We start from the raw sequence: 23,810 nt of genomic DNA, 5'->3' as shown, positions 1-23,810 counted from the left end.
AAATGTCAAAGTGCAGTTGAAGTCAGAGATAAGACTATAAGTTAAGTAACTTTGAATGCAATTCAAGCTTTTTAAGTAATTGAGCTTCTGCTCTCTTTAACAACAGCCTGGGTGCCCTTTCCAAGTTTTTCAATTTTTCCTGATTTTTATTTTATATCATTTAAAGTTATTGTAATTATTTGTTTGACTAAAATCTTTTCATGCTTGCTGATCCCAGACCTAAACCCCTAGGATCTGTAAGTATATGTGGTGCTGAGTAAGGAACAAAACTGCCATTGTTTTTATCATGCCTACACAGAGACTGGGAGTGCACTGAGAGTTTGAAAGCAGGCTTATTTTGAGCTGTCCTGAAGCCAAATTCACCATTCTTTTCTACAAGATATGCGAGGGAAATGTGTAATGACGGTTTTAGTGTGCTTGATACTCTTGACAGGCTCAGAGAGATTCACTCTTTTAACCCTTAAATGCATAAATGTTTCACCAACCATTCAGTGTGTTTACATGCAAAACATAAGTAGATATCTATTAAAAATCAGCTTATTATAGAAACCTGTTTTCATGCATTTACATGCAAATTTGTAATCCGGCTACGCAGAAACTGCAAGATTTGGATATTTTTCAGGTTTCTTGCATGTAGTTATGTTACGCCTATACATCTAGTTGTTTAAAAAGCTGGCAGGAAATTTGCCAGAAGCTATGCTGTAATGTAAAGCAAACTTTTAATTCCACAGTGTTGAGTCGAAAGCAGACTTTTATGCATTACTTCATGCTTACGTTCATGGTTAGGGATGCAAAGAATTTTCGTTAACCGGAATTATTTGCCGGAAAATTGCAAAAAACTAATTTTCGGTGTTTGACCGAAAAAGTGAAAAAGCTGCTGAATAAATTTTACCGAACATTGAGCTCTTTGATGACGCGATCGAATAGCAACCAGCGCAGAGTGAGAGACATGTAAATGCAGCAAACATGTTTGTAAAAGCATTTTAAAGTGTCTGCGAAAGACGGGAAAACACCGCACTACTAAATTTCATTTATAATTTAAAATCAAGAAGTCTTGAACACCATGCAGTGTATGAGAAAGACATGGCGTTGGCGAAGGGAATTCATTAGGAGAAAAAAAAAAAATTCTGCTTCGGGCAAGAATTTTCTTTTCGGTGCATCCCTATTTATGACGTTTATCTTTTTTGCGCACTTGAACAAAACTGCAAGAAAGCCGGTTAAGTTGTATATTACATGCAATGCGAAATTGGCGTAATGGGAAGCAATCTTTGGGAGCCAAATTTCAATTACCTATTTTTTTCACATGCTTGCAAAGAATGGTTTACCAAAACTAAGTTACTTGGTTGTTCCTTTTCACATTTTCTTGGTTGATACAAGCACTAGGCACCCAATTATAGCACTTAAAGGATTAGTCCATTTTCTTAAAAGAAAAATCCAGATGATTTGCTCACCTCCATGTCGTCCGGGATGTTGGTGTCTTTCTTTGTTCAGTCGAGAAGAAATTATGTTTTTTGAGGAAAACATTGCAGGATTTTTCTAATTTTAATGGACTTTAATAGAGCCCAACATTTAATACTTAACTCAACACTTAACAGTTTTTTTCAATGGAGTTTCAAAGGACTATAAACAATCCCAAACGAGGCATAAGGGTCTTATCTAGCGAAACGATTGTCATTTTTGACAAGAAAAATAAAAATATGTACTTTTAAACCACAACTTTTCGTCTAGGTCCGGTCCAGCGCGACCTAACATAAATGCGTAGTGACGTAGGGAGGTCACGTGTTACATATGAAGAGTTTGGTTCCAAAACGCAATAAACGCCATTTTTGAAAAAAAATGAGTTACTGCCAAAATCAGCATTATATCAGGTCAGTAGTTAAAAGTAAATTCTTAATTTTACGCAAAATCCAATATCCGCCGTGTTATTCTGTCATCTTTTCTCCCTTTTTTCCCAAAATGCGATAAACGCCACTCCCCCTTTTTTACAGAACACAATAAATCTCACAGCGCACCATTCCACGCAATGTAAACAAACAATGGCGGCGCGCTGAGTACATGGAGTCCTAGTTTTCTTCATCTACTTTGTACTTTGTGATCAACAAACAAAACAAAATAATACTTTAATTGCATTGATAAACCTGTGATGGTTTTCTGTGATGGGAAAGAAACGTAAGCCATCAACATCTAATAATTTCCCTGAGAGGCACTTGGGAGACGGGTGCTTGTTCTCCCGACAGCATCAAGCTTCTCATGCTAACACATTGACCCCAGAGGATCTTATGAAAAACTTTCCATAATTTTACTCAAAGTCAACGAAAATCGAGCAGGACCAAAAACATTTTACAGCTGATCGCTGTGAAAGACGTTAAGCGAAGACGTCAAGTAACCGCAATGACGGGGTTCTTAATATGACAAAGTAAGTGTTTTAATTAATAACATTAATGTTTATATTTTTAATTAGTGTGTACAACTAGTCAACTAAATGAATATAACATGGCAAAGATAAATGCACATTTATATAGGCTATTGATTCAATAGATTTATAGCATTTTGAATAAAAACTTGTCATGGATTTATTGCATTTTGTGGAAAAAATTATCCGTTTTTATAATAAATCTTTGAAAATCAACTTATGGATTTGAATTTTTTATGTTTTTATAACCTAAAGATGCTATGTGAAAGTTTGTAACAGAAAATAGTTGTTTTCATCTTGTCACTTTCTTGGTATAGAAAACACGTTTTTACCAAAATTTGTCAAAATGGATTTATTGCGTTTTGGAACCAAACTCTTCATATATAAAACGCACATTTGCAGACCATTTTAAACAATAAACTGCCACAAAGACAATTTAATTAGTATCATTTGACATACAACAATGTAGGAACGGTTAAAAGTGTATATTTGTCATTTTTATTGTCAATCGTTTCGCTGGATAGGACCCTTGTGCCTCGTTTGGGATTGTTTGTAGTCCTTTGAAACTCCGTTGAAAAAAACTGTTAAGTGTTGAGTTAAATATTAAATGTTGGGCTCTATTAAAGTCCATTAAAATTAGAAAAATCCTGCAATGTTTTCCTCAAAAAACATAATTTCTTCTCGACTGAACAAAGAAAGACATCAACATTTTGGGTGGCATGGTGGTGAGTAAATTATCTGGATTTTTGGACTAATCCTTTAAACATGAAAAAAGTCAGATTTTCATGATATGTCCCCTTTAATGTAATCAAAATAAGACTGTAAACGCACTCAGTATTTCATATACTTGGGTCTTTAGCGACCCTGAATGTATATCTTAAACTGATATCTAAACGTCCTCATTGTATAAAACTCTACTAATACTTCAAAACTGTCATAATATTTTATTAACAATTACAAAATGATCAAATAAAGGTTATAACATTTTATTTGTCATTAAACAGATGCCAAAAAATATACAGTGTTAAAATTATGCACTAATGACATTCTGAATCTCAAAGACTCAAGACATGCAAGTAAGGGTTAAAGGGATAATTTACCCAAAAATGAAAATACTGTTATCATTTAATCCCCCTGAAGTTGTTTCAAACCTGTATAAATATCTATTTGTTGGACACAAAGGAAGATATTTGTAATCGAAAAGGAAGCAGGAGCACCATTTACTTCCATAGTTGGATAATAAAATACTATGGAAGTTGATGGTGTTATAAAAAGTTGGTTTACAAACTTTGCTCAAAATAAATATCTTCCATTGTGTTCAGCAGAATAAAGAAATTTATATGATTTGAAACAACTTGTAGGTGAGTAAATGATGACCAGATTTTAATTTTTGGGTGAACTATCCCTTTAAATGGGCTTTTGAATATTTGCATGATACGATTTAAATTATGTGGGTTTGTAAAACAAAGATGAAATCTACCACTCCGCTCTAAACACAGTTCTGAGATTTCTCAATTCGCAGAAATAACGTGTTATCCTTTTAGTCATCTTTTATTTGCAAAGCAGTCATTTGCTTTACAGTTACTCTTTCTCATATGAGCTTGAGCAGAATATTCACTTCCAATTCAAGTAACTGTCATTCATCTTGTGTATAAAATTAGGCCATGGCTCTCTCTAGAACAATCTTCTGCCAATTCACCCCTCGATAGCAACAATGGGCGTATAACATGAGTTATAACAGCAGGCCTGGTCACGTCTGCTAGTACTTTCCAGTCCGTTTTAGAGTTTTGAAGTTAAGTAATTTTATAAAGCATTTCTCTAAAGGAGTAGAAGTTATATTGTTATCAAACCCCGTCCGGGGGAGAGTTATTGCCCTGTTCAGCTATAATACAGTGTTTTAGGAAAGGGAAGGACCTGGTGACGTGAACAGTCGTGTGCCCGGGGTCTCATTATTGTAACGTGTCTGAACCTGACACAGCACACAGGAATGTGCTTCATTTTGTGGGTGATGTCACATTCCATACTTAAGGTTAACATGTGTAACATACCAACCTTAACAGTCGTACTTAACAAAAACATGACATTTTCTGCAGTTCTCTAGGCATAGTAATAGTATGCGTGTACATAACACAGCTAATTATGTGATGTCACAAACTTTCTAGACTATGGGCCAGATTAATGTAATAAACTTTTGCGAGTTTACATATATTAAAGAACAAACGCATCAGCTCATTGTTAAGTATTATTGGCACAAACTGCGTTGCATGATTTAAATAATGTGCTTAAAAAGAAACTCCAACAAATGCATATGTCAGTCACAAAAATAACTATGTCCACACCTTTTGGACATAGTTATTTTTGCGTGATTATGATTTTTTGCCAAAATAACCGTGATTATGATTTTTGAGCAGCCCTACCTGACAGTAGATTTTTTTTAACGCTAAAAGGGGCGTTTACACAGGTGCAAGCTGTTAGTACGGGAAGCAATCCACACCTTTTCAGCACTATTTTTGTGTCTTTAGTAAATCCTGAAATTAGGGTTGTGCAACTTAAGTAATTGTTTTTTTTAAACCAAGTAATTACAAAAACAAGTCAATAGATGTAAAACAATTATTGTGCAATTAAAATATAAATGGCGTGTTGCTATGTGTAGCCTAGTCTCGCGTAGCCAGACCTTCAATACTGAAGGTCTGGTGTTTTTCGCTGCTTTTTCTGGACAAAGCCCGCCCACGAGCTGTTTGACCGACATGTCAAACAACCAATCACAGTTTGTTTCATCTAGCGTCACGTTTCGGACTCCCCACAATAACGAGCCGGCTGGCAACAAGTCAGTTATTGAAATAGCCAGACGCAACCAAATAGTATCTAAATAAACAACATTACTCACCATAGGACAACGTTGAGCACTTCATCAACAGCCACACCAATGAGACGATCCTGTTAAACGTCTGTTTGAAGCATATCTCTCCACTTTTTAACACATACAAGCAATTCAGGAGAACCAAACTTTTAAACTCCACTAACTGCCTTAAAGAAAACTCTTGGACGCCTTTTAGAGAGTCGATGCCGCGAACTATGCATATTTTTGAGAATCCAATGTTTAGCTGATCATGATAACTGCTCATTATTATCCACTTGAACACGACTGATTCTCTTCCTCAATGGAACGTCAGAGCTTTTTTTTCAGGGACTGAAACTAATCGCGACACTCGCGTCTCCTGGAAATCCGTTTTTTTCCAACCAATCAAAGGCGACTTTAACATTTTCACAGGGTTTCCAGAAAAGTGTACGAAAAACATCAGACGTTCAGCCCACAGTTTGTGGGCGTGACGTCTGAGGCTGAGACTATGTGTAGCCTATTGCAACACTTAAAGGGACATTCCACCTTTTTCTAAATATGCAAATTTTCCAGCTCCCCTAGAGTTAAACATTTAATTTTTACCATTTTGGAATCCATTCAGCTGATCTCCGGGTCTGGCGCTAGCACTTTTAGCATATCTTAGCCAGTGTTGGGCAAGTTACTGAAAATTAGTAATTAGTTACAGTTACTAGTTACTTCTTTTAAAAGTAACTGAATTACTCTACCAGTTACTGTATGTCAAAAGTAATTAGTTACTTAGAAAAGTAACTTTTAAGTTACTTTTATGTCTGCTTTTTAAATGTAAATATGAACAGTACTGAACAGTCAAACAGTAAAATGATATGGATGGGCTATTTTACACGTAAGACTCTAATATATCACATACTGTAGGAGCCTATTTTGCTTTAGATTCAACCTTTGAATATTTTTGTTAGAAATTATCTTAATATGTAAACTTAGTTTATTTATGTATATCATTTAGACCATTTAGACAAATATTCTGCATGTTTACAAAAATATATAATGTGTTAAAATTGTGTAGTGTCTTTGCAGACAATTGTGTCAACATGTCATATTTTCTAAAATAAATTAGAATTTTTCTGATTTCATATTTATTTTAATAAGTTAGAAACGTCTCCGCTGTGCCCTACCGACAGGCGTGATGCGTGTGCAGCAGATGAGGCAAATTATGGTTCCTCCGAAGGTTAGACCGTCTCATTTCAGTTCTCTTCGCAAACTTCTGAGCACCTTGAAAGGCCGAGTGCTCACCTTTTATCGCATGCTTAGTAGGGTGCAGCCCTTGAATTGGAACACAGCTTGTGAAGCTTGCCGCAGGGACTGCGCTCTTTGGTCATATATTGTTTGTTTTCTGTTGGATTTAAATGATACACAGGATTAAAGGAAGATATTTAATCAGAACGGAGTAGGCTACGTGGATTGTTTTGTCGGACGGACACAGAGCGAGTGGATTGTTTGTTCGGATACGGAGAGACTGAAATTAAAACTAAAAGCGAGCTCACACATACTATAGAGTTTTAACACGGGTGTACAGCGCAGTGTGAATATTTTAGTGGAAACAACAATCGCGGATCGTTCTGATGTAAACATCTAAGAATATATGAACATTTCTTAGATTTATTACCTTTGTGGACTACAAAGGCAAGTTGATGTCATACTGCGATTGCTTGGTGAAGATAATTTACAAACATGAGACCGGATGGATTATGACTTGCGCACAATTTTTAAACAAAGGTATGTTGTCCCGTTTAGATTTTCATGTTCATTCTATATGCACTGTCAGCTATGATGAAGTGTAATGAATCATTGCGCCGCCAACTACGGTCCTGCGACGTCAGATATGTCTTGTCTATTTTTTACAAAATAGAGTAACGCGAGTAACAAACTCATTTAAATTTCAGTAATTGTAAATGCGTTACTTGATTTAAAAAAATACTTCGTTACATGCTCGTTACTGCTAAAAGTAGTGGAATTACAGTAACGCGTTACTTTGTAATGCGTTACTCCCATCACTGATCTTAGCACAGTCCATTGAATCTGATTAGACCATTAGCATCACGCTAAAAATAACCAAAGAGTTTGGATATTTTTCCTATTTAAAACTTTACTCTTCGGTAGTTACATGTACTTAGACCAACAGATAATTAAAAGGAACTATACTCTCATTTTGGTGTAATAATAAAGGACTTTGCTGCTGTAGCATGACTGTAGGAGGCGCAATGATATTACGCACTGCCCGAAAATAGTCCCCTGCCTTTGAAAGTTACTAAGGGGACAATTTTCGGGCACTGGGTAATATCATTGCTCCTGCTGCAGCCATGTTACGGCAACAAAGTCCTTGATTATTACGCCAGAATGCAGGGTTTCCCGCAGAAAATGTGTTAGTTAAGGTGGTATTGGGACAGGGGGTGTGGCAATCAAAGGGGTGGGGCGTACGCGTCATGATGAAAATAAAAATATTTTTATTTAAAACACTCAAATAAAACTTAATTTTGAAGAAACTATGACAGAAAATCAACACATACTAGATTATTAATGAATTAAATGCCTCTAATGGGAATAGCTGCGTGATGAAGTGAAACTAAAGGGTTAATAAACACAAACTAAAGCAGATGTTATAGAACGTCTGGCGAACGATAAAAGATAGCGCAAAAATTGTAAAAACTGATTATTTCCCACCATTAATTACATTACCTTAAAGGAGTGTAACTACTGTTGCATGTAAATAATGCACATAAATAATGTGAGCAAGAGCGCTCAACAATTATATAATCAACAGGCACGTGAAATCTAGCTAGCAGGTTGCTCAAAAAAAAAAAAATCACCAGGTAACTTACTTTAAATTTGCAAGAACTATAGACTAATACAATAATAAACCCAAAACATAAGTTCACTTACAGTTCTGACGGACACGCGTTTTATCAACTGGCTATCCTCCAGACATGACGGACCATGTCTTTATCTCATTTTGGCCGCGTGATGCGCCTGCACGCTCACGATGTGAAGCGCATCTGCGCTATTCTCCGAGATGCACTTGACGGATTTTGTGCAGCAAAATGTTTTATATATATATATATATATTTTTGGACGGCCTAGTCAAGGCGGTAGGGTTTCCAGCTTAGGCGGGCTGCCTGAACTGAAAAGTGCTGCTGGAAACCCTGGAATGAGAGTATAGTTTCTAGCCATATCAGCCTAGAAAATCCTTTAAATTTTCCGTCTGTCTTAGTACACGATGTAACTACAGAAGAGTCAAGTTTTAAATAGGAAAATATCCAAACTCTTTGGTTATTTTTTTAGGCGCAATGCTAATAGACTAGTCGGATTCAATGGATTATGCTAAGATATGCTAAAAGTGGTAGCGCCAGACCCGGAGATCAGCTGAATGGATTGCAAAATCAAATGTTTAACTCTAGGGGTGATGGAAAATTAGCATATTTTCAAAAAAAGTGGAGTGACTCTTTAAGAAAAAGGTTAAATGCAAGTTTTCAAAGTCACGAGTAATTATGTTAAATAGTGATTTTTTTTATCCAAAATAACCGTGATTATGATTTTTGCCTAATCGAGCAGCAATCCCTGACAGTAGATGTTTTTAAACGCTAAAAGAGGTGTTTATACGCACATACTGTTCATAAATCTGACCCTTTTTCATTTAATATCAGATATAGGAGTTTATTATTGTGTTCAAAACATAACGTAATGTTAGTATCTTGCATAAAATCTGTTGTAATGTGTTACACAATTGTTTTGGGATTAATACTGTTAAATTGACAGACAAGCTGTTGGTAACCACTGAAAGTAAAATTGTCTGTGTATTTTTGTTTAAAAAGCTTTTTACCTTTTCTATACAAATGTGTGTTTTTTTCCAAACTAAACCATCCTTTTGTTGATGTGAATGTTCTTTTCTAGAATAAACTAGTTATGTATTGTCTAGGTAATTCCAGTGGGTGAAATTTTCTCTATGTAAACAATCCCTGTCTGATATCTTTGCACATGTTGCCAATGTTTACCAGTCTGTTCTAGATAAAAATTGCACAATTGCACCAAGAAATGTTAAATTAGCAGCTAGCCACATGCTGATCTTACGCCAAGGAACACCTAACTAAGTCCTATGTTGAGATCTTTAAAACACGTTTGTATTTTAATATTCCAGTAATGTCTGGATACAAACACAATTTTATTTTGATTTTATTTTTACTGATGTGTGAGTTATCATTGCACGAGTTGTGAATAGATCTGAACTCGTATTGAACCCAGAACATTCTTCCTTGAACTGGGTGTTTGGCCTTAAACCAGGACCCAGTCATAGGTCAATTGTGGAGAGCTATGGTGTTTTCCAGTGTCCTCCTGATTGCCTCTTCAGGTCTTCTATGTGTGGCATTTCTCTCTCCATCTCAGAATGTGCCACCTGTGACTTTCTGGGATTATATTAACCTGGTGTGCCGCCTTCAACTTTCTGACATCTTATTAGGACCAAGAGACACTTTCCTCTGCTTGCTTGCTTCTTCTCTGGCTTACTAAACCCTGACAAAACCTAACATCTCCTTCCTCTCGCAGGGTCACGAAAGAGGCCGTGTCGCTGGGTAAACTCCCACTAATTTCTAACATTCTTCCCTGTATTTGGTAAGTCCCTATTACAGAATTTTTTGTTTCCTTATGCATGTTACCTAACATTATGTAAGCCTAAGTCTGACTCTGTATTCTGATGTTTAAAGGCTGTGTGTGCACACCACATACTCAATACTATGTAATGCTATACTATGTCTAACTATGTAGGTCACTTTAGTTAAATCATTATTGAAATTTGGTGTTTACCATGTATGGCTGTTAGTTAGCATGTCCTTTACAAGGCCTGGGCAGTATATCAGTTTATACAGATTATAGTAGAAAAATGTGGACTGGTAGAGATACTGTTTATACCGTTGTACTGTGTATGTATATCCAGGTGGCTATGAATGTGCAGAGCTGCTTTGTTATTTACATTTGGAAGTGATTAAGAAATCTTAAGTAATGTGAGAACTGTAGGACACCTTAAAGTATGAATGCGTTATTATTACTTTTTTCTCAGATGTGATAGGGATGCATAACGATTAATAGCGATTCATCTATAGCAGAATAAAAGTTTTTGTTTACATCATATATTTTGAAGGAGCGCTGAGAGCGGAGAAGCGCCCGACGTCATTCGAGTCTTTCCATTGTCCAATCGAATGAGGGGAGAGGCGGGCCTTACGTTGTTGCGTGGGAAGTTTACAGTTGCTTTGAAGAACCGGACCTTAAAGTATGAATGTGTTATTCTTACTTTTTTTCTCAGATGTGATAGATGAATCGCTATTAATCATTATGCATCCCTATCACATCTGAGAAAAAAAGTAAGAATAACACATTCATACTTTAAGGTCCGGTTCTTCAAAGAAACTGTAAACTTCCCTCGCAACAACGTAAGGCCCGCCTCTCCCCTCATTCGATTGGACAATGGAAAGACTCGAATGACGTCGGGCGCTTCTCCGCTCTCAGCGCTCCTTCAAAATATATGATGTAAACAGAAACTTTTATTCTGCTATAGATGAATCGCTATTAATCATTATGCATCCCTATAGCAGAATAAAAGTTTTTGTTTACATCATATATGTGTGTGAACTGTGTATAATAACTTTGTATAGATAAATGCACACACATGCATGTATATATTTAAGCAGTCCTTCCAGCTTTTTTTGTTTTTTTGTGATTGTTGCGGGCAAAAATCCTTGATCTTGCGGCACGCTTTCTTAAAAAATGCGATGGAATATGTGGGATATTTATGCAATTGATGCAATGAAATTGCGGGAACTTGCAAAAACTGTTTGCAGCTTCTTGAGCTTTTCAATAAAGTTCACGTCACATAATCACGTCACTTCATAACGTTCCCATTGCAACAGGGACATGGCTGCACTTGTGTGAAGTAAATGCAAAATTTTTTTAACTTTCTGCTAAGATATATGAGATTTTTGCTACGAAAATGCGGGGATTATGAAATCATGCAAGCCCCACATATTTTGCACATGAAAATCTGCAATTTATGCTGCGAAAGTGCGGAGTATTTGAAAAAATGCGGCCCCCGCATAAATATGCGGACTATGGCTGATGATGCGATGAATTATGTGATGGAACTTTTTAAGAAATGTTTACATGTGTATATACATTTATATATTTATGTATAATATAATTTATATTATATATAAATACTTAATATATAAATATATATATATATTCCTAAAATTATACATGTGTGCATATTTATATATACATAATTATTATACACAGTTCACTGGTGCTGTGTTCAAAATATCGATACGACGATACATCGTCATGGACGCCTGCCGATGCGCGCATCGATACAGCATCTTCCGTATCGATTCGGATGCACTTTTTAAAGTAACGTGACCAATCGCTGCTGATGCGTGATCTATATGGAAAGGACGCATGTGTCCCGCGGAGTATGTAGAGTTAAAGGTAGCGGGGTATACTTTCGCTTTACGTCTCTTTCTCGCTGGCGCACGTGCCTGCGAGCCGCTCTCTCTCTCTCTCTCTCTCTCTCTCTCTCTCTCTCTCTCTCTCTCTCTCTCTCTCTCTCTCTCTCTCTCTCGCATATTTAAAATCAATGAGTTCAGTATGAAAGCGAAGATATCTTAGCCTATACTTATTAGTCGCTCTCTTATAAAACAGTACTAACGCATTAGAGAAGAAACACAACAAAGATTTGCATGTGAAAAGTGTACATCTAGAGAAGAGATACAGAGCTACTTCAAACTATAGCTGTCACATTAATAATCTGATTTCTATTAAATAGTATTACGTCTGACTGCATGTTTACACATATATAAATAGATATAGAATAATGAAATAAGAGACAAATATAATGCGTTGAGTAAGACACTTTTTCTGTGTAAAACTGTTTAAAAAAAACAAAAGTTAAGTATATTAACTCTGAGATTTTAAGAATTTCTATGAGTTACACCAAAAATAAATGAATGGCAAAAAGACAACTGTTACAACACTGCTTATTCAATGTACATTAAACAATAATACTAATAATGTTACTTAATTCTGAATAAAAATGTAATAGTCTTGTATCGTGATGCGCATCATATCGGGGCCCTTGTATCGGGATACGTATCGAATCGGGAAACTGTTGGCGATACACAGCCCTACAGTTCACACACATGTATGATGTATACAAAAACTTTTATTCAGCTATAGATTAATCGCAATTAATTGTTATGCATCTCATGTGACCCTGGACCACGAAGCAGTCATAAGGGTCAATTTCTTGAAATTGAAATGTATACATCTGAATGCTGAATAAATAAACTTTCAATTAATGTATGTTTTTTTTAGAACAGGCCAATATTGGGCCGAGATACAAATATTTTAAAATCTGAAATCTAAGGGTGCAAACATAAAAATATTGAGAAAATCACCTTTAAAGTTGTCGTTAGCAACACAATTACTAATGATAAATACATTTTTAATATATTTATGGTAGGATATTCACAAATTATATTCATGGAACATGATCTTTACTTAATATCTTTTTTTATTATTAAAAAAATCAATAATTTTGACCCATAAAATGTATTGTTGGCTGTGCTACTTGTGACTGGTATTTGTTCAAGTGTCACAAATGTCTCTCTTTGTGTTAGATTAATTGTCCTTGAAGTTCTGGATAGAAAGAGGAAATAACTGATGAAGTGCCAAGTCATTTGTTTTGATGAAGCATTTAATACACTAGAATATACTAAAGTATAATTCGCACATGAGCAGTTCAGCTTTGGGTAGAATATTGCTATCTAAATATTGTGATAAACAGTACTGTTACAGTAACAAAAAAATAGTCATTATCATGACATTTGATCATACTGTAACTGTTCACCAACCCAGTACTGTTTGTATTCTGTCTTGCGATAATTTTTCACAATCCAGTTTCCTTTAACTGTGATGTTTTCCGGATACATAGAAGTAATATTTTGTTTGAAAGAATGCATTTGAATATGCTTAGATTCCTGGACCTGAAATACTGTACATGCTCTTGTATACATTAATCAGATTAATGACTGTGAGTTTCCAGGGAAGCTTATGCTGGATTCCAATCCCCTCCTTCCCATGGCCTCATTCTGCTCAAACGGAAGCCGTTGTTTTCCCCGTTCTTTAGTAGCAGGTTATCTAAAATTGATGTGTCGTGCTTTTGCTGATTTGGACCATAATTCAAAGGTTTTCTTTACTTAAGTCTGACATGCATTTACATTGTGTGCAAGCGTGTTTATGTCCAAGAGGAAGAAAGCCAAGCAGATTTATGTGTCAGAGTCGCACAAATAAATACCACATGCCGCAGGCTGTATTCGCAAAGCCACATCTGACGACTGTGTAGATGCCCTTCTAATTTGTTCCAAATGTACTTTTATACACTAACCCGCTCCTGGGGGCCTGCGTTACACAGCGCTGACACAGATGAATATGTTTCCATTGGTGACGGTAAGTGTGAATGCTTGGCCAACACACTTCATTGTCCTGTCAAACATACGTAACATGCATTCTTGCTTAAAGTGGCGCCACACTAAACTTTGCGTTCCATTGACTTTCAATTTGCTTCGTACCAAAGTTAAAGTATGGTCAACTCTGACCTGTGAATTCATATCATGTGGAGATATGTGATCAGTAGAAAACCAGTACGTCACGGCGTGACCTTTTTCTCTACTAAAAAGCAAAAATGAGCAAGGCCAAAGAACTTATATTGACGAACCGCTCCCCGCCCATATGCGCAGTAACGTCTGCAAAATATTTGCATGCTCAAAGTCTAGTGTGAGCACCTCTTTACTGTGGTGATGAAAAGTGTATGTACTATTAACCTGATAAGGATCACTGTGCCGTACACGGCACCCCCCCTCCCTTGCACGTTAGGCTGCATAAACGTCATTGTAACTATGAAGACTTAAATCTTCAAAATATGCGTTCATGCGGCACATCGTTTGAAAGCTTAGACTCTCAGGATTCCATTAAGTGCACACACAAAGCATAATATGATTTATAGCAGTCATAAAACTGTAATCTAGTTGTTAGTTACCTGAACCGGGTGGCGCCGATTTAGGATATTTATCTACCTTCAAAATCTTCCCTTTATCCGCTTCAGTGAACTTGTCCGAAACAAATTGTTCATAAATCCCTAAAAGTCAGAGGAAATGGAATATCTAAGCCTTTAATCCAAAATGATTTGTTCGCCTCACAATCTTGACATTTCTGACCGAATTACGATATAAATATTGTAAACAATTAGTTCACTACCAGACATTCGTTCGACTCTCACTTTTCATTCACGATTTCTAATGATATATTCAAGTGATGCGTTTATTGTGCAACGTCTTAGAAACAAATATGCCCCCTTGTGGAATTTCATCCGTTCCATAAGAGGCTACACCAATTGTTAATATTCAGGTAGTTATAAACATCGTTTAAGTAAGCAATAAGATACGAGAGGCCATGCGGAGGGTTGTGCCGATAGTATCGTGTATCGACGATTGTCAGACACATCACCAATAGCAGGCTTTCATGATGATAGTTGGCAATGGTTATTATTATTATCATCATAGTTTCACATTAACATGCGCATTGCGTGATTTTCCTCACATGAGAGGGTTTGTGGGCTTCACTTTGTACGAGAGAGTTTGTAACGCTGGAACTCTTGCTCGGACCTGAAAACGTACGGTATGGACTCCTTCTAGCACCTGAACTTGTAATGTGCATGATTTAGACTCTTCCTTGCACATGAGCTTGTAAAATGCGCGGCTCTGACATTTCCTTGCACTAGTGAGGTTGGTAGCGCGCACAGGGTTGATACCGGCAAGTTTTGTTCCGCTTCCTGACATGCAGAAAATTTTAGAGCGCCTGGTATTCAATGACACACTCGGATTAATGGCATCAGTTTTAAGAAGGTTGCGGTCAACAGTGTTGGGAAAAGTTACTTTTAAAAGTAATGCATTACAATATTAAATGCGTTACTTAGTTACTTTTCATGGAAAGTAATACTTACGTTACTTATAAGTTACTTTTGCATTTCTTTTTCTTACTTGGCTGAGGCTTGATCTTTTTCAGGCCTTGCAGGTATTTTTTTATGACTGAGAAGTTCTGCATTCAGAAATTGCATATTTCCATCGCAAAAATGTCTCATTTATAAAACTTTGTGTAGGATCCTTACTAATGGTGCGTTTACACCAACCGCGTTTCAGGCGTCAAAATCACGTCTTTGCGTGGTTTGTATTTGGTAACCTTACTATAGGGGGGAAAAAAACGGTGCGGGTCGATAAACGTCACGTGACTCAAAAGGGAAATGTGTATTTACAACTTACCAGGTTGCCCGATGTCCTTACTGACACTCTTCCAAGCGAGGTCCTTTTTATTCCTGTGTCTATAGAAATAAGAACATATCGTGTCGTATAGCTCTGGGTGACTACTCACGGATAATATCAAGTGTTCTGCCGAAGTTCAAATTTTTCAACTCGGGCGTCAGCTGTCAATTCGCGTCAAACACAAAATGCACAAAAAGCACGTCGCCAAACGCCTCATCCGCGGGACCTCCAGACACAAGTCAACGCATCTTCACATTGATTTAACATTGAAATCACTCGAGCTTCATGCCTCTACCGCGGTTGGTGTAAACGCAGCATAAAAGTCTACGTACCAACAAAAGCCAAAAACTGCATACACCGAAAATATTAAGACTTAAAACAAAGCAATGTCCTCTTTTTAAATCACAGATCACCTGCAAGCGTGCTTACATGAATCATCCATTTGTTTTGTTTTTTATAGATTACATAAAAATCTACCCACTTTGCGTGGGAACTGTTGTACGCATGTTTCCAGCCTCGTTTTGTGCATATGCACGCTTTATAAATGAGACCCCAGGCCTGCCATCTCAGTTTTTAATTAATCTGAAAAGTAACTCACACTACTTTTTTCAAAAGTAACTCAAATATTAATGTGTACATTTATAAAGTAATGCGTTACTTTACTCGTTACTTCAGAAAAGTAATATTATTACATTATGCACGTTACTTAGTAATGCGTTACCCCAAACACTGGCGGTTATTACAGTGTTGCCCTTGCTTCTTTTTTGTCACCAATCAATTGACTTGTCATAAATGAATAAAAAATGAGCAAATAAATAATCAATTAAACTACTGCCCCGCCCCCTAATACTATCGTGTATCGACGATCTCGCAGGCTAACGATAGGACGATCTTAAAATCGGGTATATTGCCCAACACTACCATGCTGTATCGTGGGGTAGGTAACAGCCAAAGGGCATTGTTAGGCATGACTCGACCCTTCAGTGACAGTAATGTTTCACATATGTTTACATTGCTATAAGTGCTGTGCAGTGATACACAGAATCATTGGGTGCAAGCTGGGATTTATCATAAATAAAACTCAGCTATTAACCAATCAGAATCAAGGACTGGAACATTTTATAAATACCAATAAATTTCTTGCTTATTAGATTTACCACAGTTCTTCTTCACGTCAATCTGCTGTAGTAGTTTACACTGACCATAGATTGGCACTTGCATGTCACTTTCTAGCATTTCTGTTCTTAAAATGTACAGGTTTATCCTTTGACTTTATATGATCATGCAAATGGGTTGTGTTTACACGATGTACACAAATTTGTTTCTTGTTGTCCTGTTGTGTGACCAAAGAAATACTCTGTTTTGTAGTAACTTAGCCTGAGAGAGAGGCAGGCAAAACGTCCAAGCAGAGTCAACGACCTATGAAATGTAAACTTCTCCAAAAACAGGGCCATAGTCCCCCATAAGAACTCTGACACTGTTAGTCTCTGAGCAACTTGTATAACAAATTGCATGAGACTTATACAGATGGAGGTTTAGCGCATCTGTTTTCTCCTGGGGCGAGGGGCTGCCCGGTCAAAACGGTTGCACCAGATTACAAATAGCCTTCATGATCAGCCATCTGCTGCTGTTTGGTTTTTGACTGGGTTGAAATTACAGGATTTTCGAAAGAGTTTGCATCTTAATCATTGTGGCTATGCAATCAATGCATTGTATATTTTAGACCAAAGCCTTTTCAGCACAATAACCCTGGGAATTTGGTAGCATTCCAGCACACGGAAATTGTAAAGTAAGTCTCGACAACTCAGCAGAATTGGGTGTTTTTTGTTGTTGTTGTTGTTAGTCACAGACGATGTTAATTTAATCAGGTTTTGTTGTTGCACAAAGTTTCTGCCTGTTTACACTGGTTTGTTATCCTAGTTTTCTAGATTTCTTTGTGAGGAGCGTGGGTCTATTAACACGTCTATGTCACATTGTTATGTGCAGTGTTTCAAAGTGTTAAGGAAAGCATCACTATTGCAACTCATACTTAAAGATTTTAACAAGCCCCTGCAGCCAGCCGCAGGAAACCCCTTTAACCCAATGCATTCCAGATGTAACCTGTATGATTTTCATTCCTCAGCTGAACAGAAATAATTTTATATTTATATGTTGTCATGTTTAGGACTAAGCTTAATTGACAATAATTAATAATTGATGATAAAAATAGTGGTCAACGGATGTCTATAAAATCAGGCGCCTCTTGTTTGGTTGATAGCGAATAATGTGTAAACCCATCTTAGTCTAAAGTTGAAGATCAAAATGATTGTTTTAATCTGACAAAATTTCCTAAATGTTTTATTTATTTATATTTAGACATTTAAAGACAGTTTAACAATTTAAAAACTGGACAGACTTTTTATTTAAAGCTTAAAATAAAATGAAAGATTATATTAGTAATCTTAGTAAGATTTATTTAGCTATAATAAGTGAAAAATCTAATTTAATAAATGTTTGTTTTTATCCATTTGATCGATTAACCAGAAAAAATAACCGTCAGATTAACCGATTAATCGGAAAATAATCGTCAGATTAATCGATTATGAAAATATGACTTTAACTTTGAACATCATTGGTTCTTGCATGTCTCATGACCAAAAACACATACGACTGACATTTCGTCATGAGACACGGAGAACCAAAAAGATTGGAATTTATTGACATAAGTTATGATCACACCCTTGCAGTCTTCTGGATTACTATAATTTGTCAAACTGACATGAATTAATGTCCAGTTGGTTAAAATCAAAGCAATGCAGTATGACTCTTATATTGTAACTTGTTTAATATTTAATATTATGACTAATTTTAGTTTTTAGTATTAAAGGCGGAGTCCGTGATGTTTGAAAGCCAATGTTGATATTTGAAATCACCTAAACAAACACGCCCTACCCCAATAGTATCTGGACCTTCTGTTGATAGACCCGCCCCACACATACGCAACCCAGGCAACGATGACGGTTAGTAGACACGCTCCTTACTGCTGATTGGCTGAAACTGTGTTTTGGTAGTCGGCCTGTCTCCTTTTCCAAAGCGTTTTTCAAACATCGTGGACTCCGCCTTTAAATATTAAAAAAGTACAAATTGTGGTACCTGGAAAATGATCGGCAAACCACACTTTCTTCCTGACTTTCTTGTGCTTTTACTCAAATGCATATCAATATAGGTCTGGCGGATCATTTTATACAACTTTGTGCAAATTTAAATATTTGGGTAACTGTGTAGCAGTTCGTTGGCAGCCACTCATAACACCTTAGCAACATTTTTACAACTATAAAAAACAATGCATTTAACACCTCTCATCACTGCAACTCCATATCAATGCTCTAGCAACCAAATATCAAAGTATTATCAACCATTCATCTTTGCAACTGCATAGGAACGTCCTAGCACCCACCTAGAACACCCTGCAATTGTGGTGGTTAGTTTTGCATCATCTACCAAGTAAAATTCTAGCTAACTGTTTAGATCTAAGCTCTTATGTTCCTATAGTTGATGGTGTTTGTGGCCCAGGCTGTCGAACATGTCTTGTTCAGCATGCATTGGTCTAAAAGATCCCTGCTGCTTCACTCCTAGTGATTTGCTGACACAGCCATGTAATTACAGCCGTCATGGCCACGCCTCTCCCCAGACATGCTTGTTTTTAGCTCGGATCTCCGTGGGACTGCTGAGCTCTTTCACATCGATGTTCTGGACCATACTAGAAGCTCTGCTGTACAGTACAATAGCACAATGAAAAGGGGGCAACACTCCGCCCTGCTTGTATTTCAGTTTAACAGCACGAGGATCTCCGTGAACTTGCTCATTGTGTTTTCCCGTCGCTAGGCTCTGTTGACCACGCACTTAACAATGGGTGTTTGACACGCGCTGCATCCCAATTTACCTACAGGTACCTGTACTATGTACTAAAAGTATGTAGGTTTTTTTGTTATGGGAAAGTACTGTATACACGTTTAAGTGCATAGCAATAGAGTTTGCAAGTGGTGGGAAATACTAACATGTAATGGATGTAATTGTTGCCTAGATGCACATTGTGATTGTTAACAATATACAAGCATCAAAAAAGTTACATTTCAGCTTTTTCTTATTCATTATTTCTTATGTAATGTTTACTAAATAGTTATATTTATCTATTCAACTAAACACTTTTCTCTCTCAAAGAATTGTGGGTAATATGAGCCGTTAAGGGGGTCGCACACCGGACGAGAAGCACCGCATCGTGCCGTGAATCCAAAAACAAAACACATTATTTTCTATGAATGCACACACACTGGCGGCACATGACGGTTGGCTCAGGACACTGCTTAAATCCCTGTTGCGCCACTCACATAGTTTAACATTAAATAACATCATATTTGTCCCAAATTGTTAGCGATTGACATTGGCTGCTGACGTATATTTTGCATTTTGAAGTAGACGGTATCTGACTAAGCTTGCGTGATTTAATTTGCACTTCCAGTGTACGATACCTCCGAGTTGTCCTCGTCCAGTGTGCGACCCCCTTCAGAGTCTGCATGGATCACTTTTCAATGAAAATGGTAGATCATCTGGGTATTTTAAAAATTAATATTTTAACATACTATGATTTAGGACATGCTAATTCTAATTTTGAATACTACTAAGTAGGAATGTAAATAGTGCATATCGATCGGCCAGTGATCCGATTTCAATTTGATTCGATTCATTGATTGGTTTATCAATATTTTACCAGCGTCCGGCAGCAGACACAAGTTTTTTGCATCTGTCTTTTCACTGCTTTATTGTGAATCGCAATCTGATACACAGGCACATATTATCTTCAGTAAACGAATATGCACGCATTGGTGGAAATGCGTAGACGCACATTATGTGAATGTAAAGTGTCTAAAAAATACATGTTATAGATATTGTATGCGTGACTTCGATTCATCATATTGTTGAACATTTCATCGATTTGTATCGATGTATTGTTACACCCCTACTACTTAGTATGAGTTTGAATCTTCACTGGTCTCATGGTTTGGTTACGATTATTATGTCGACTGATCGATTTAATGCGTTATCTCGGCTTTGCAATATTCTATTTTGCTGCGGTGTGTATTGCATTATTAAGCCCTATTCGCACAGGATTAGTCTTACTAGAGGTCGACGATAGTGGATTTTACCGATACCGATAACTAAGTTTGTCCCTACTTGCCGGTAACCGATTAATCGACCGATAGTTTTTAAAACGGGTAATGGATAAAAAACAAACATAACACTCGAAAGTGAAACGGTGCTGAAATATATTACACAGGTAATAAAACAACAGTACTGAACCATGAAAATGTGCTAAATGAAATAAATGTATAAATAAAAATATATCATTTATATTAATACGTTTTTCTGTGAAATACTCCCACTGGAAAAATTCAAATTACAATAGTATATTATATGTGTAGTCTTGTACTTTATATGCTTCTGTTTTAACATTAAATGATTATCTAATCAAAATAACAAAAGATGTATTGGAGTGATGATAAAAAAACTGAATTCAGATTTTGATTAGTTGTTAACGTAGCCGACAGCTGCATATAGTTTGCTTTCTTTAGTTATTAACTTAAATATGAATAAATCATGGATAAAATTAACCAGCTGGGTATAAACTAATGCAAATTGGTGGTAATAATTATGACATGTGGGTTGGATTTATCTCTGTGTATTTTTGTGTAACTGTTTGGGGTACTACTAATATTAGCGTCCTGTCAGCCTTGACGCCAATCGTAGGTTTCTGCTGTTGTTTCTTTGCTAATGCAGCATCTATTCAGCAAATTAATTACTTCATAATGATATGAAGCAACAGACGCACTCGGAAAAACTATCGGCATGTTTTTTTTTTGCCAAATTTATGCTTTCAAACATCTCTCCTCTTTCATGTTTGATTATTAATATTCCCCAGATAATACTAATCCTGTGCGATAGTAGCTACTATAGTCACACTGGATTGCTTGAAAAGCACTGGCAACTTGAGGACAATAGTTAAGTGATATATTATATAACTTTTGTCGGACCATGTTAATAAAACGATAATAAATGATAATGATAATAAAACGAAAATTTGGAACCATATTAATTGGTACTACCACCATGTTTTTCACAAGGTGAATTGTTATTCAAGCTGTGATTTCTCTCCCATTTGGAACAGTAAAGGTAAAGGCATCCAAGGTATTTTTCTTTTGAACAAATGCTCTGCATATTCTGCGATGTGACTTGCAGATGCGCACATTGCGATGTCGGTGTTAAAACGATAAATTGCGCAGCGCTACTATTTAGGAAAGCTAGTATGAGAATTAAAATGCAGGGATGTAGTCACTTAGATAAAGCAGAAAGTTTCATCTGCTCTCAGCTGTTGGAAATGGTTGTATTGTGCTGTGTTCTCCCTCCAGCTCGACAGATCCCTGGGGCTTTGATTATTTCTGGAGTTTAACATGACACAGCTGCTCAGCGCCGTACTTACAGCGTGACATGTTTCATGGGAATGGGTGTGCCCGGCTCTTTAGAAACATTCTGCGCTTTTTTTCCATTTCCTTTAAATGCGAAACTATCTGTTTACATTTAAACATGCACATATTGATGTGATGCACATAAGCATAACACATTATTGGCGTATGTGGTAATTATATACACGTATATAAAAACATAGTAGTGTATAGTGCATACTGCACAGTATGCAGTGTTGCCCTTGTTATTGCAGTGCAAGTTTAAGTGATTTTTCGCATCAGCTCTCTTTTTGGCATGTCGGTGGGAAATGCCTTCATCAGGAGCCGACTTTCCACTGCTCCCTGCCTTCACCTCACAAAGAGGAAGTTCAGGGGACTTAATCCAAGCTTAAGGATGTGAAGTCACATGCTTTAAAGGTAATTGGCAACAAGCAGCAGCGGTTATTATACGCAAGGTAATTGATACAAACATGCTGCCAACTGTGGTTTGATGTTGAATCATTAAAACTAAGCATTCAAAGCAAAAACTCATCAACTTTGTTGGCTCCCATTTGCTCAAAGATGCTAATTTTCCGTTAGCATAACTAGCTTGGCCTGAATTAGAAGCAGATGCTCTTGCAAGGCTCCTTCCTCCAGTTTGTTTTGTCTGTTTCAGGAAGCTATACGACCTTGGTTCAAACAATACGCCTAGGACCGAAGGCCGAGAGCGGTGCTAAATGTACACAAGAAAAAAAAAGTGGTTAAGGTTCATCGGGTGTCTTCCATATCATTCCGCTTGGCTACCCTGCAATAATTTTGGTAACGGTTTGCATGTTCAGCGTGTTATTTTAGGATGACAGGTATGATGTAAGAGTCGCAGAGTTTCCCATGCACCAGTGAGCAATAGACACCAGACATTTACATGTCATATATTTATTTGTATGACTGTTTCTGGTTGGGCGATAAGGCGTACAGTAGGAGGTCCTGAGTAACGATAGCATCATTTAATAGGATAATTCAGCCCCACCCAAACCGAAGTAAAGAAGCTTCGGCTCGCCTCGGTTGCCCTAGGCAGACGCAAAGGCATTCAGAGGTGAGACAGGTGGCAATTGTCTTTCTTCCACTTTGTATGGGAATACTGGATTACTGTGCTTGGCCAGACGTCTTAACTGTGTGGGATATGGAGTGTTAGGATGTGACAGGTGGTTGGCGTGGCTTTGGCAAAATCTTAATGGAATATATTCTGAGGGATTTCCATGGCATTTGTAGTTGGTTTCAGTTGTTTGGAGTAAACTCGAGGGCTTGTGCATGCAGAGCAAAGACTGGATAAACTAGTTTATTCGCAGCGAGCCTGCATTCTGATTTGAGTACTTGACTTTTTTTAAATTTTGCTGTGGTCTTGTTTTCAGTTTGACAGACAGCCGCCATCATTCCGTGCTGCGGAGGCGACCCAAAAATGTCGTCCAATGGCGATCTGCAGGACATCGGGAGCTGGGACAGCTTTTGGGAGGTAAATGACCACAAACACCCACAAAAACTAAGTAGGTTGCATACTGACATCAGATGTTGTGTATGATGCTTTCGTGAGCTCTGTAAAAGGTATTCACATCTGGCATGGACTGTAGTGACACATTTCTTAATACACTGTCTCTACAAGCATACTTGGTCAA

At 37.0% G+C, this 23,810-nt stretch overlaps 1 protein-coding gene across 6 annotated transcripts in view; it reads left to right on the top strand.

Moving 5' to 3' along the window:
• pacsin3 (protein kinase C and casein kinase substrate in neurons 3) overlaps positions 1-23,810 on the top strand; it is a 60,840-nt gene that overhangs the window by 3,123 nt on the left and 33,907 nt on the right. For 2 of the 6 annotated variants that reach the window (XM_073859435.1, XM_055214518.2), the window contains exons 2-3: positions 9,846-9,911; positions 23,550-23,650. In XM_073859435.1, the coding sequence (XP_073715536.1) occupies positions 23,597-23,650 (54 nt within the window). In that variant the 5' untranslated portion in view covers positions 9,846-9,911; positions 23,550-23,596. Of the gene's footprint in view, positions 1-9,845; positions 9,912-17,225; positions 17,454-19,419; positions 19,593-23,209; positions 23,234-23,549; positions 23,651-23,810 lie in introns of those variants that run through there. The other 4 variants (XM_055214558.2, XM_055214551.2, XM_055214541.2 and 1 more) reach the window with 4 other exon arrangements.

The sequence above is a fragment of the Misgurnus anguillicaudatus genome, chromosome 21 (genome assembly GCF_027580225.2).
Source record: "Misgurnus anguillicaudatus chromosome 21, ASM2758022v2, whole genome shotgun sequence".
NCBI classification, from domain to species: Eukaryota; Metazoa; Chordata; class Actinopteri; order Cypriniformes; family Cobitidae; genus Misgurnus; species Misgurnus anguillicaudatus.
The sequence above is the reverse complement of the archived record's forward strand: the minus strand, read 5'-3'. Positions and strand labels throughout refer to the sequence as shown.